General features: G+C 42.3%; 1 protein-coding gene across 1 annotated transcript in view; it reads left to right on the top strand.

The window, feature by feature from the left end:
- Window positions 1-14,832, top strand: part of LOC144790964 (cytochrome P450 2J5-like) — a 466,984-nt gene that overhangs the window by 273,781 nt on the left and 178,371 nt on the right. Inside the window, exon 6 of the mRNA XM_078665581.1 lies at window positions 14,055-14,196. Coding sequence (XP_078521707.1) covers window positions 14,055-14,196 — 142 coding nt within the window. The remainder of the gene's footprint in view (window positions 1-14,054; window positions 14,197-14,832) is intronic.

Below are 14,832 nucleotides of genomic sequence, written 5' to 3'. Positions count from 1 at the left end.
CACGGCCAACATTTCCTTCACTTTTTCATCATAGTTTGTAGTATCCATCAACACGATGTCCCCTCCCTTATCACAAGTTTTATAGTCAGGTTGGGGGTATCTTGTACTTTCTGGAGAGCTTTTCTTTCCAGAGTGGAGAGATTTGGTCTACTACTATAAGTGTATTTGGTGACCTTATTAATCTCATTCAGAACAGATCTTTCAGAAATTGCCACTTTCGACCCTACCATCTCCAAGGTAAGAGTAAAGGTAGACTTTGGTTTGCACCCTGAAAGGTTCTCTTCTTCCTCCAACACTTCAATTCTTTAAACGGATCTTCCTGAAGAAGGAGAAGATATCTTGAGTGAGTTTAAATTTATTGCAGTTGGTGTTGGGTACAAAAGATAATCCTCTACTTACTAAAGATAGGTATGGTGTCAGTTTTGTTTGCATTCTTTAGGACCTCCAGTACTGGCTGTTCCTGGTCCTCATATACATCTGAGGAGGTTGAGGGTCCATTTGCTGGTACCCTCTTCTGTCCATTTTTGCAAAACGGATTCTGTTCTGACCTCAGCCTCTCCCTAAAAAAAGGAGGTGGTGTCTGATGATATTGTTGATAGTCTCTACCTCTCCCTCTTTGTGGTCGTGGTTCCTGAAATTGGTCATAATTATCTGCACCATCTCCATCGGATTCCGATGAGTTGGTGTCTGAAAAGGTGAGGACTGTTCTCTTGTTACTGGGCCCCTGAGCTTGGGTCTCATTACCGTTTTGCCACTCCTGATAATAGTTAGTCCTAAGGTATGGGTATGCCTTCTCTAGGGTAAATCATGTCATATCATTCTTAAGTTTGTCAGTCTTTTTCTTGATTATGTATTCTTCAAAGTCATGTAATTCAGCATTCAGGCTGTCTAATTTAAGCTTAGCCTCTTCCACTGCTGTGCTGCTCTTAAGTTTTCCTTCCAATTCTTCAATTTCTAGGTTTAGGGCTGCTGCTAATTCTCTTACCTTTTCTATGAGTAAGATCATCCAATCTCTTGAACACCTATTACTTATATGGGACCATCTTTCCAAGAATTTTCGCAGTTCTACGAACAGTGTTGGCACATTACGTACTTGCAGCCCAGTTGGGATGACTCCAGCCCGAAGATATTCTAACATAAATGTTGCGTGAGACTCTATTCTCTTACATTTTTTTTCTTAAGTTGAGTAATGTTTGCCATTCATTATTTTCCACACCAGATAGTGTCACCCTCTGGTTGATATTAGCACTCTCACCTATTAGTGCTGTAAAGTCTCAATCTGTAAAGCCAAATGTCTGTAGGGCTTCCATTACTCTCTCTGGTGAGAACCAAATCCGTTGGTGGAGTAAAAGAAATCACTCTAAAGAGATAAAAACTGCGAATGATCGTGTAAAGTGTAGGTAAAGGAAAATTAAGGATAGAACCAAACCAAGATATCTGAGACAATAAATATGATCCAAACAGAGTGATGAAGTCAAAAAGTCTCCAAACACCAATCTCAGAGAGGAATTGAAAATAAAGATGAGAACACTTTTGAAATGGACACATTCGCTTACCTCATCCGACGGACGAGTGAACACCAATGAGGCCTGTGATTAAAAAACCACTAATGATCTTCGTAGATAAGGCACCCCCCTATGAGGTAATCTTAGGTCAGGGAGAAGGGGGGAAGAAACAGCAAAAAGAACTATGCAAAGATAGTATCCCTCTTGACCTATATTTCTTTGAAATATGGCTTATAGGAAGCTCAATCTTGGGGCATATGAAAGAATGCTCTGCTACATATAGAACTAAAGTTTCATTTGTACTATTTATTTATTTTTATAGAAAAAAGTTTTTGTTGATATACATTAAAACATGAGTGAATCAATCTACAATTTCATGATACATATTTTGCAAAGAAAAATGTATAGATATTTTCACATAATACAGTGTATACTAATCATTTGTAATAACACAGTTTATACATTATTCTCAAAAATAACTTTTTTAGGAAAATCCAGACTCACAATCATCCCCATATATACAAGCCTCTTATTCTACGACATACACATCACTTGCACTCACTACATACACACTACACACCCCAGTACCAGACTGCATACACAGATGGAACCATAGAGGTGAGGATCTCAACTCTCTAATGCTGTGCTGAGAGCTGGGGTGTTACACACAGCTTGGTCAACGCACGTTTCAATGGCTTATTTTCCTTTATTTGCCATCTTCTTGAGCTACATTCCTTTACATACTTTGAGCAAATGTGCCAAACATTGAGTGTTCTCATTGACGTGATAAACCTACACCAAAAAGTGGCATGGAAAACAAGTGAAATAGATAGAGAAAGAGAAAAGCTTCTTTAATACCTCTTCAGTACTTTTTAGATAAACTTAACATAGCATAGATGTTTCCCTGATTAGGAGGTCCTCTACCCCTCAGTATGTTATATCTCAATACTTATTTTCTGTGGGTCTGGTCTATATTAACCATGGGAACCCCACTGATCTATTTAGACGGTGGGTAATTATCTGTTCCTTAGTTTTGACTTCCAACCTCCCTGTTGTTAGGCCCAATCCTCACTCTTTCCTAATATGCCTGGGTCTTTTGCATAAGGGTTACTGAAATATGCTCAGACCAGGTAGTTATGTTGTCCTATCTACAGTAGTTATTCTGTGTTATCAAGGACTAACAAGATCCCACAGGTCTGCTGAGGCGATTAGTCTGTGCCTCCTCCTAAGGTCTAGCATACACTTTTACTATAGGCTATGGCCTGCTACTCGGCCCAAGACTTAACTCTCTCACACATTACCTTTGTCTTGTATAGGCAGACTGCTGAGAATTACGCAAGGCAGATTGATGTTTTTATCCTGTCTCCAATACTTCTTCTATATCGTCATAGACTCAGGATATGGCTGAAAATGAAGGAAACTGTGAGAGAATCCATATGAAATATATACTGCCCCATATATACATAGGCTCTAATGTCTGCTCCAGTTGTGTTCAAACTTGAGACCGCATGCAGACATGGGGAGCCTTCTCTGGAAATCATTAAAATGGGGCAGGTGAAACAAGTGGAAGGAGATCCGGGCAACAGGGGCGCAGTCTTTAAAAGGGATACATATGTGGCAAATACTTTGGATGAAGAGAGCAAGTCATTGCGGTAATGGAGTTTTTTTTTTAGGAATGCCTGAAGTGGCAGCAATATATTACAATTGTGTGCTTTCACAGAACTGTTTGTTTCCGATATACGCCTGTAAAGCGCTCTGATACCCGCAAGGGTCTTGTTCGCGCTCTATAAAACCTTCTAAATAAAACTTGATATTCAGACCCACGCTGGGTATTCCTTCATGGATCTAATAAATCATTTTCATCTTCTAACCCAGAGGTTTAGGTAACCATATGCTGTGCCCTAAAATTGACGAGCACATAATTTAGTTTTCTCTCACTGTCATTTGTGTTGGAAAACGGAGCAGTGTAGACTGTGTTTGAAATATTCCATATTTATTAACATATTACACAGACAAGATTGGTCATACACCTCGCCCATACCGTTCTAAGATGGCACGAGAGGAGGTGCACCTTGTCACTCCTCCTTAGAAATGTACATAGCGTAAACTATGACAGGTTGACCTTATTACATCCCCCTCATCCCATCTGGTTGATGAGGGTACATGCCACACGGGCTTGAGTGTATTGCCGGTATGCATTCCTATACTCATCGGCATAAGTTACTTTTTCTAATGCATATATTCTGTAGGTGACAGAACCATAACGTAATTATATATCGCTCATAGTTCACACATTTAATGCGAAACTATGCTCTATGGGTTAAAACGCATCGCCGGGACATATTCATACACACTTATATGCATTGGCGTAGGTCACCTTCCCAAGATGGCGCCGACGGAGCACAACCGTAGAAACTGGCGTGCACAATTTAGTCGCACCGCCGGCCACGTCACAGGAACTCACAGCTGGTTCCCATTACCAACAAACCGGTAGCTCCGCTTGCCAAACATATTTGAACAGCAGCTTTAGTCTGCCGTGGACCCACAGAGACGAATATGACGGGAACGAGAGAGAGTCACCCCGCACTAATATATGCCAGGTAAGCACAGAGGGATTTATTCCTGCTTTCAAGCCAGCACAGCATGTTGCAACTCAGATTGTTTAATGCTGCATGATACTTTACGTAACTATTGTTGCGTTTTTGAGCCACTGGTATGAAGGGGTAATGCAAAGCACCGTGCATCTATTCCTTTAAGGAGATGACACGTTGAGCTAGGGCAGCTTATTACAACTTAGATCGTTTTAATGCCATGTAACGCTGCATGTCAGTCCACGCAATTATGGACACGTTTCTGAGTCACTGGCACGAAGGGACAATACAAAGCATCGTGCGTTTGTCCTGATATTATGATAACACATGGTAAATTGTGCCTGACCACTACAGATAGCAGTTTGCTTGACTCTTAACACGATCAGCTATTGTTATTTTGTGACGGGACAGGGTAGGCAACACAGTCCTAGTATGCCCTACATCATGCGTAATAACCTCTTGGAGCACTTCTTAGTCTGAGTGCAACCTGATGCGAGGTCATACTCACTCGCTTGGTCCTACAAATTACCAATCTGGGTGTGTAAAGTTCCTAGAAGCGCGCCAGAAAACCCAAGCCCTTACGTTCGCGATGTTTCACACGCCCGTTTAGCTCACCTGTACCATAATAAGGCTAAGTGTTTGTGGGGGTTTTCACAGATACCGATAGACAGGAAATATGTCTGTCCACCATTCCCCCTGCGCGTTGAATAGATCCTGTAAACAAGCAGTAATGCACTTATCATTTCGTAGGCTGGCAGACCAAAGCCTACTCTATCGCTGCTATATCAAGAGGAAGTTACTGATCAGCGCATGAGTGACTCTATAAAGACTCAGGGACTGACAGGTATGTACTTGCTCTCATTTGCATCTTGATATAGGCCGAATTTATACAAGCTATTAAAATTAATTGAGAGCGACCCTAATTGTGTCTTTTCGTATACATTTTCTTTAATGTACCCAGTCAAGAAATGTTCCCCGTCAGTCTGGGAGTAAAGAAACACACCGGAGACTAAGCCACACCTATGACAAGGTTGCAGAGAACGCAGAAACTACAGAAAACCTTAATCCCAACCTTCTCAGCTCATTAGAGGTAATACTACTCTTATACCAGTCCCCTGGAGCAGACATTAGAGCCTATGTATATATGGGGCAGTTGCTCAAAGTATGTATATGTTTTTAGGAGATAGGCTCATATTACTCCTAAGGGGCTGTTTGCGAGTAATCTAGTAATGCTCTGTATCATTATTATTTCAGAGTCCTTTTCGCTTTTCTCCTTCATCCAGCCCGCAAACCAAATCTTCCAAGAAATAAGTCCTGAAGAAGATGGCAAATAAAGAAAAATAAGCCATTAAAACGCGTGTTGACCAAGCTGTGTGTAACACCCCAGCTCTCAGCACAGCATTAGAGAGTTGAGATCCTCACCTCTTTGGTTCATCTGTGTATGCAGTCAGGTACTGGGGTGTGTAGTGTGTATGAGTGAGTGCAAGTGATGTGTATGTAGTAGAATAAGAGGCTTGTATGTATGGAGATGATTGTGAATCTGGATTTTCCTAAAATATTTATTATTGAGAATAATGTATAAACTGTGTTACACATGATTAGTATACACTGTATTATGTAAAATTATCTATACAGTTTTCTTTGTAAAATATGTCTCATGAAATTGTGGATTGATTCACTTATGTTTTAATGTAAATCAACAAAAACTTTTTTCTATAAAAAAATAAATAGTACAAATGAAACTTTAGTTCTATATGTAGCAGAACATTCTTTCATATGCCCCAAGATTGAGCTTCCTAGAAGCCATTTGTAAAAGAAATATAGGTCAAGAGGGATACTATCTTTGCATAGTTCTTATTGCTGTCATTCACTTTGTTGTCAACCAGAAAGTTAATGATGAAATCTTCAATATTTTTTTGTGATCCAATGAGACTAAGACCTCATCATTAAATCTCCAGAGAGATTCTTTGGTATGTGAGGATTAGTCTGTAAGCGTCAATGTAATACAGGAGTGGTCGGAGACCACTCTCGGTTCAATGGTTGATTGGTCGACCCTCCTTATATCATTCCTTGAAACCAAAAAGAAATCTATCCTGTGAATATGAGTTATGGGGAAACAAGTAAAATGTGCAGTCCCTCTCTGTGGGGTTTTGCAACCTCCAAGCATCTAGCATATTGAATCTTTTGCATAAGTGTATCAGTGCCTTGTGTGATTTATTAACTTTAAATTTACAGGAGGAGTTCCTAGCAAGACAAGGGTCCAAAGGTAGGTTAAAATCTCCCGCAATTACGGAGGAAGCAGAGTCCGGGATCGTGAGAATGTTATTTTCTAGGTCTTCCCAGAATAAGCTGTCGTAGTTCGTCGGGGCATAGATGTTGGTTACAAAGAGGATGAGTTTTCTCTCTGTATTTTAGCGATAATCCACCTCCTTTGCTTGTCTGTTGAGTATGAAATTAATTCTAACCTAGATCTCTTTGTTATCATAGTTATTACTCCATTCTTCTTCCCTACTGCGCCTGCACAAAGAACTTCTGTATAGAGGCTGCCTTTCAAAGAGCTCGCTAATTTATTATCTAGCATTATCTCCTGTAGGAGAATGATGTCAGCTGTCTGCTTGTCAATGTAGTCCATAATTTTCCTCCTTAATACTGGGAGATTCAAGCCCTTAACATTTAGAGAGACAATTTTAATCTGCTTAAGTAGTGAGTTCATTTTTGTGTCTGTTGTGTTGGTATTGTGGATCGTAGAAGACCAACTCCGTGAGTGTGATCCTTTTTTTAAATATTTTGTAAGGCATAAAATTCTCATTGTACTTTGGCTACCGAGCGGAAGAAAGAAGAAGGAAAAAAGAGAGAAAAGGAGAAAAGGAAAGGTGAAAAAAGAGACGAAAGGAAAGAAGCAACAGAAAATAACATCAGGAGGGACATTTCTTGTAAAAGTGTCTAAGTCTGGCTTAACATGTAGGAACATTCTCATTAAACCTATCAACAACCCCATCAACCGGATCCCCCCTTCCCCTCCCTCCCCTTCACCCCATCCCTCCCTCCCCTCCCACCCCCCAAGTGCATAGAGTATGACGTGGCGATTGCAGGAAAATGTCAACTCCCTCCCGGAACATGTGGAAACTTATGTGGAGAAGCGTGGCTCAGTGGTTAGAGGCGGCAGACCCCGAAGCTGAGATCGACCGTGGACCAGGGTTTAATTCCCCGCCTCGGCGGGTCTCGGGCTCAAAAAATTCCATGGACTCGATAATTCTCGCTCCGGTGCCTACTCGACTCACGGGGTCACACTCTGTGACTCTGGGCAATAGCTTGCTTAATCTCCACTACGGCCCCTCGCGGTGGGATGCCTGGCTTTCACCTTGTGGACACCCTGCCGGGGTTTCTCACAGGGGAATAACAGGACGGGTTCCCTAAGCAAGCGCTTAGATACTGTGTCGGTGATTTGCGCTATATAAATACATGTACATATGTTTTGTCGAAACCCTATTTACATTTAACATTATATTCAACATCTTGTGGGTACTCTTTAAACCGTGCGGAACCATAAGAGAAACGTACAATATCAGTGATTGATTTATATGAATTAGTGTTGTGTTGAATTGTGTTGTGGTTTTTGCTTGACGTGCGTATAAAGAAACTGCTAGTGTCCCACTAGTGCGTATAAAGAAATTGGTAGTGTCCCAATAGTGCACAAGGTAAAGCTCAAACAATGTCTAAGTACTCCAGCATCCAATAACTAAAACCATTGTTAGTTCGTTAGTAGTTCGTTAATAGATGGTGCGGTAATGTTAATCTTGTGGGTAAAATAATCTGGGTGTAATTCGACTAGCATTCAAGTAGTATTAGAGGAATGTCAAATGTCGTACGAGGTATAGCAAACTCTTGTAAACTCTTGTTAGTCCAAGTTATAGTTGTCTCATGTTAGCCTGAGATATAATGGGCTCATGCTCGTGGATGTAGTTAGGATAGCCTTAGTTGAATATCGTATGAGATGTAATGATATTAATAATCCTGTGAATGTCTAAGGCACTAGAATACGTAATACGTGTAGTCTTGTGAATGTCAGAGGCACTTGTGAATGTCAGAGGCACTAGCAATACAGTAACACGTAATACATAATACGTGTATCATGTATAACAGGATATAACATAATTATTTTAGTGACCCAACTTTACAGATTACAGTGCAGCCATGTGACCCCACCACATGAAGGTGTATGGCACAAGAGATTATACAAGAGATCATACAACCGTAATTCAAGCCTCAAGCCCTGGTTGCGCTCAGGTCACACTATTATTCCTCTGAACATGCTCTTGGATCTTAGATGTGTCTATTGAGAGATCATCATTTGAGAGGTCTTCAAAACTGTCTAAGATTCTTTTGAGTGTTGAGCCGTCGCAGAAGACATGAGTAGATCCTTGGGCTATAACACGGTATCTAGCCGGGCCAGCAAAAGAGTATTTCCAGCCCAACCTTGTCATTCTTGGAGGGAGCGCTAGGAAGCTCTTCCTTGTTTCAACAGTTGCTTTCGAGTAGTCCTATGAGATGAAGATTTTGTTTGAGTTCCAAAGCAGATGATTTTGTTTCTTTATAAAAGCTAATATTACCTCCACGTGCTGGTACTGTAGCGGTTTGCAAACAATTGGTCTGGGTTGAGACTGAGTAGGGTTTCTCCTTGTTGGGACTCTGTGGGCCCTGTCAAATTCCAGTGGCTTGTCAAATTTTATTTTTGCAACCATTTCTCTAGGAATCCAATGCAGGAGCCCGACTCATCTTCACTTCCTTCAGGAATTCCAAAGATGCTGATTTTCCCCCTTCTATTTCTGTCCTCCAATTCTGCAATTTGCTTGTTAAAAGATTCAGATTTTTGATCTAGGCTCGTGACCATTTTTTTCGTTGTCACCATATCATCTTCCAGCTGACTGATTCTATTTTCAGCTTCAGTAATTTTATTACTCGCCTCCCTCATGTCTGTGCGAATTGCAGATATCTCATCTTTAGTAGACTTAGCAATTTCTTGTACTTCTGCTAGTTTTACTAAGATGGTCTCCATGGTAGTGTTGCTGTCTTGCTTGGGTTTGAATGGTGAGTCTGGTGATGGCGGGTCAGATTTCACTCTTTTTAGGTTCGCCTTAGAGTCTTTCTCTGCCATATTGGTACAGATCCTTCCTTTGTACTTTGGGTCTTTAAATACAAGTGATTGTGCAGGTCGTGTGGCACATGCAGGTGCCAAGTTATAAATTGGTTCACTGATGGCCTTTGGAGATAAACCAGATGGGATGTGGTGCGTGATTCTCCTGGGTAGTGGCATGCAGGATGATAGTTAGCTGATAGTTTTCGAAGTTATTTGCAGTCAGAATGCAATGGAATGAAGTCAGGATACGGTCAGATTACAGATAGATTGCTGGCAGTATTGCAACTTTCCTCCATCTTAAGATCAGGCACAGAGAAAAAGGTATTGGTATTGTGTCATAACTGTTTTGTTCGGTAACATCGCTAACATCGGTAACATCGGCTAGATATGGTAAATTAATGTGTTATGCATTTCCTTATGCCTCTTTTCCTTATGCCACTATTATGGTCTGCTTGTCTTCTAATAATTGCTGTAAAATAATAACAGCTTCTAGTAATTGCAGTCAGAATGTAATGGAATGAAGTCAGGATACGGTCAGATTACAGATAGATTGCTGGCAGTATTGCAACTTTCCTCCATCTTAAGATCAGGCACAGAGAAAAAGGTATTGGTATTGTGTCATAACTGTTTTGTTCGGTAACATCGCTAACATCGGTAGCATTGGCTGGATATGGTAAATTAATGTGTTATGCATTTCCTTATGCCTCCTTTCCTTATGCCACTATTACAATCTGCGTGTCTTCTAGTAATTGCTGTAAAAGAATTACAGCTCTGTGTCCAGTACATAAAATGGTTGCCGCTGCCGCACATAACTCTTGAAGAGCTTAACGGAGCTTAATGGCTGCCAAAGCAGTAAAAGATCAGTAGATAATGGAGCTTAATAGAGTTAAGTAGCTTAATGGCATAATGGTTGCCAGAGCAACAATATATCAGCAGGTTTGGGCATTACCAGCATTGCTCAATTGCTCATAACAGCTCAGAGTAGTTCAAACTGCCCATTACACAAAACCACTTTATTTGGTTTACTCACTTTACTCACTTCACCTCTGTGAGATTGCAGATTGCTGAATACTGTGGCAATGCGGTGACGTTTTGATGATTATCAATGCGGTGACGTTTGATGATTAAGAGACGTCTATGATCTGTTCCTTCAGCCGACTTAGTTCAACGCCGGGGGACGGATGAGGCTGCAGTGCTCTCAGCGGTGGTCGCGGCAGTTGCGGCGGACCCGGGAGTTTGTCATCAGCCTTTTTTGAAAGTGCCTCATTGTTGAGGCAGCACAGAACCGTTGTTAAGGAGTGATTGTACTGTCGGCTTAGTTTCACACCGGGGGTCCGATGAGGCTGCAGTGATTTTCAGCGGTGGTTGCGGCGGACTCGGGAGTCGGGAGTCGGTCGTCAGCCCTCGTGGGAGCACCTCGTGGGACCTCCTTGCACTTCGCTGTTTGGCAGCACCGCGCCGACTTTTCAAGGAATGTTAGGGATCGTGTGCACATTCCTATCGGTAAATATCACGCTTTCGCCGAAGAAATACGGTTTTTACTTTGATTACCCGTTCTGTTAGTGAGGAGCTGAAGGCTTATGCCGCCATCTTCCAATGCTAGACACACGCTATTGTTGAACATTTTCAAAATAAACAATTAGTAGTAAAGCCCACTAACCCTTCACCTACTCATATTCCATGAAACATTGCTTAAAAACAACAATTGAGAAATCAAAATATGAATTTCTGTGATGGCTTGTTCTTTCAAAACACTTTGGGGCATATTACCAACAACTAGCGATAATTATCGCTATGTTGGCTTAGCGTCAATATTTTTATTGCTGAGCTGCGGCGATTTTTATCGCTTAGGAACCGTGCTATTATCAAGGTTTATCTCCTAAGTGATAAAAAACGGCCGAAATGCATGAATATCGCTGAAAAGTCAGCAATATTCATGCATTACCGAGCTAATGCTCTTAGCCATGTTATCCACCTACCATTGGATAACATGGCTAAGAACTGCTCAGGGGCAGGTGTTAGCTTTTGGAGATAATCGCGCTTAGCGCGAATATCTCCAAAAGTTGGTAATAGGAGATAGCGATGTGTGGCGGGATCAAGGGAAACAAGTACTCGGGGAGTGCTGGTAAAGCAGGCTTTATTGTTTTTAACAGTCGCTTGCGCTGTGGAAGGTTCCTGTAATAGGGCAGTGGAGGTTCTGTGACTCGTCGGACTGGGGAGCTCTTCTCCTTCCTGCAGTCACCCGCGGGTTTTCCTCTCTCCCGTGGACTTCTGGGTGCTGTAGTCGCGTCCGTCTTGCTAGTCGGTCTCGGCGCGCATGGAAAAGAGAAGAGAACACAGACTCAGGCAAAGGCTCTGGGTCACAGTAGGTGATCAGGGGAAGGGGTGAGGACTGCACTCGTGCACAAAGCTGATAACGAAGTGTCGGGGTTTTGTGTAGGGAAGGGATTCAGTGATAGGTTATCGGCGGCGAGTGCACTACAGAGGTTTAAAACCTCTTCTACCCGCCCAGCCCACGATACGGTCCCGTACCTGGGTTAGCCACACTTCCCTTGAAGTGTGGCTGGGCGAAGCGCCGTGTCGTTGGCCTCCTGGCTCTGCAACAGCTGGGCTCTCCGCTTCCTCCGCTCCTTCTTCCGCTTCGCTCTCGTCACCGGTTCTGCTACTGCTGCTCCCTATGTCTCCGTCCTCCCTGTTCGACTCCACGACACCTCCGGGTGATGAACACACCGTCTCTTCCGCCGGCTTGGCTTTTATTTCCGGGGTCCCAGCTGACCAGGGGGCGTGGCCTGGATCACCCTCAGTCCAGTTAAAGAAGCAGCGTCCCTCCTCGTCCTGAGAGCTGGATGTGTCCCAAGGCGCCGCCCCATTCCAGACCACGGGCTGCTGCAGGGATGAAAAAGAGGGGATCATACCTGGAGGGGGTTTCGGAAGTGGCGCGAGTTGCCCCAAGGAGAGCAGCTCCGCCCCCTGGTCACACGATGTTAGCGACTGTTTCCAGTCGCTAACATCTTGGCATGCCCACTTTGCATGTCATTAGTGATAAATTTCACTGACATACAAAGTGGCGCCCAAGATGGTCGCTATCTCCTACTAGCTGTCACTAACTGGTGTTAGCGACAGCTAGGTAATAGGGAGATAATTTTATCTCCGCTTTCTTGGCTTTTAAAGCCAAAAAAGCGGAGATAAACCCCCTTGATAATATGCCCCTTTATTCGGTTTACTTGTGCAAAACCATAAAAGTTCATAAACAAAATACATTACAGACTTTCCGATAAAATACATAATACAAGGTACACCCTGTATTATGTATTTTATCGGATGATGACTTGTTCATTATTAAAAAATTAAATAATTAGAAAAACAATTCAAACCGTGCATAAATAAACACAAATAAATGATCACCTTCCAATGAATAACAATATTAATAACTCTGGATGTACATTTGAATCATAGGACTCACCCAACCAGCGTGACAAAGCTATGCCTCAATGATGAACTCTAATAAGGGCTGCTTTACTGGGTTAGCCTGGATGATATGTTACCTGTCCAAAGCTGTGATTCTGTGCCTGAAATGGTAAAAGGCAGTAGTCATTTTTCAGCTCTAATCCTATGCCTAAAGACTCTGCACCAAAAATGACAAAAAGGCTTTGTCCCTTTTCTAACTCAACATGGGTTTCATAGTGCTAATCCTATGCTTACAAACACTGCTAGAAAAACAGACATATGATGTGAGCAGATGTGAAGAGTTTGTGGTGTAGAGTGTACCATATGAATATCTTTGTGGCATTCCCAACTTTTGAAAGCCCACTTTCCATCCCTTGAGTGGCATTTATAGCTGAAGAGATCTCCGCACATGTGGTGCAGGTATCCACTCCTTTAACTGCACTTACAGGTGCCTGCAATCCCTTTGTAATTCCTGACAACTATAAAAAGTCTAATTGGGTCATAAAAGTACATTTGCGATACAATATACCTTTGTGGACGGTCACAAATGTCTGTGAGAAGCAGTCACTGACTATATGTGCTAGCGCAGTAACTCTATGCACTGATGAATCTAGCACACTAACTCTATGCACTGCTGCAGCTAGCGCACCAACTCTATGCACTGCTGCAGCTAGCACACTAACTCTATGCACTGCTGCAGCTAGCACACTAACTCTATGCACTGCTGCAGCTAGCGCACAAACTCTATGCATTGATGAAGCTAGCACACTAACTCTATGCACTGATGAAGCTAGCGCACTAACTCTATGCACTGCTGCAGCTAGCGCACAAACTCTATGCATTGCTGCAGCTAGCGCACTAACTCTATGCACTGATGAAGCTAGCACACTAAATCTATGCACTGCTGCAGCTAGCACACTAACTCTATGCATTGCTGCAGCTAGCGCACTAACTCTATGCACTGATGAAGCTAGCAGACTAACTCTATGCACTGCTGCAGCTAGCGCACTAACTCTTTGCACTACTGCAGCTAGCACACTAACTCTATGCATTGCGCAGCATCCTACATAGATGGCTTTCTCACGGAGTATCTCTGTTGACAGCAGTGCAGATCCCTCTGGTACTGCTTGGATGGAGTCGCTGTTACCGGAGTTGAAGAACAGACCAGCATGTAGGGTTTAGGGATGCATTTAGTGGAGCAGGAGTTTTGAAGTAAGTGTGGCAGCCTGATGCCAGTGTATTATGCAGTGTGAAGTCCTGATTGTGGATGACAGACACACAATCTGTAAGACAGTAGATTGCTTCTTTGGCAATGCTGGTGCTCTATGTGACCTTGTACTAGTAATTTATTGAGTGAAACTCTTTCCTCTGCAGGCCAAAAATGATCCAAACGCTACATTTGATGAGGCCAACCTGGTTCAAGTTTTATTGGACTTGTTCTATGCAGGTTCAGAAACAACTGCTGTAACACTCCTTTGGGCCCTTCTCTATGTGGTAAAATATCCCCATATACAAGGTGAGTTGGCGAATAAAGCAACATTCAAATATACCAATATGAATAATCTTTAAATTCTACAAAATGTAAGAAAAAGTACTGTGATTGCAGATTCGAGGGGGACACAAGTGCAGCTATTGATGCTTGCACCCATTATGTTGTAAAAACAACAGGAGCAAGGTACCCATCAACCGTGTTGGGATTGGGATTCGGTATAGTAAAGAAATATAGTATCTCAACTGGTATTATTTTACAGACAGTTAGTAAGGATATGTATACACCATTATCGGAAAGGAAGCAAGGAGACTCGGTATTGATTATGGCATGTGCTCAAGGCATCATTTATACATACGTTTAAGGGAAAAGGTAGAACAAAAGAAGTAATTTGCAGTTATTGCAGCACTGCAGTATACAATTTAACAAAAAAAAAAAAAAAAAAATAACCCAAATTGTACGAGGTGCTCTAGGTGTGTAAGTGAAAACCAAGGTAGCGACGCTTGTGACAATGTGAAACAGCGTGGGTGGTGCAAGGTGACTGGTGCATAAATGTACAGTGAAATATTCGATACACGGCGGTTCCGAGTAGTTTTAAGAGTTCATTTTAGGTCTCTTTAGTATCGTGAGCCGCTTCGTGTTTTGCGCCTGTATTCGCGCTGG

The sequence above is a fragment of the Lissotriton helveticus genome, chromosome 11 (genome assembly GCF_964261635.1).
Source record: "Lissotriton helveticus chromosome 11, aLisHel1.1, whole genome shotgun sequence".
Lineage (NCBI taxonomy): Eukaryota > Metazoa > Chordata > Amphibia > Caudata > Salamandridae > Lissotriton > Lissotriton helveticus.
Note: the sequence above shows the minus strand (reverse complement) of the source record. Positions and strands in the feature narration are given on the sequence as shown.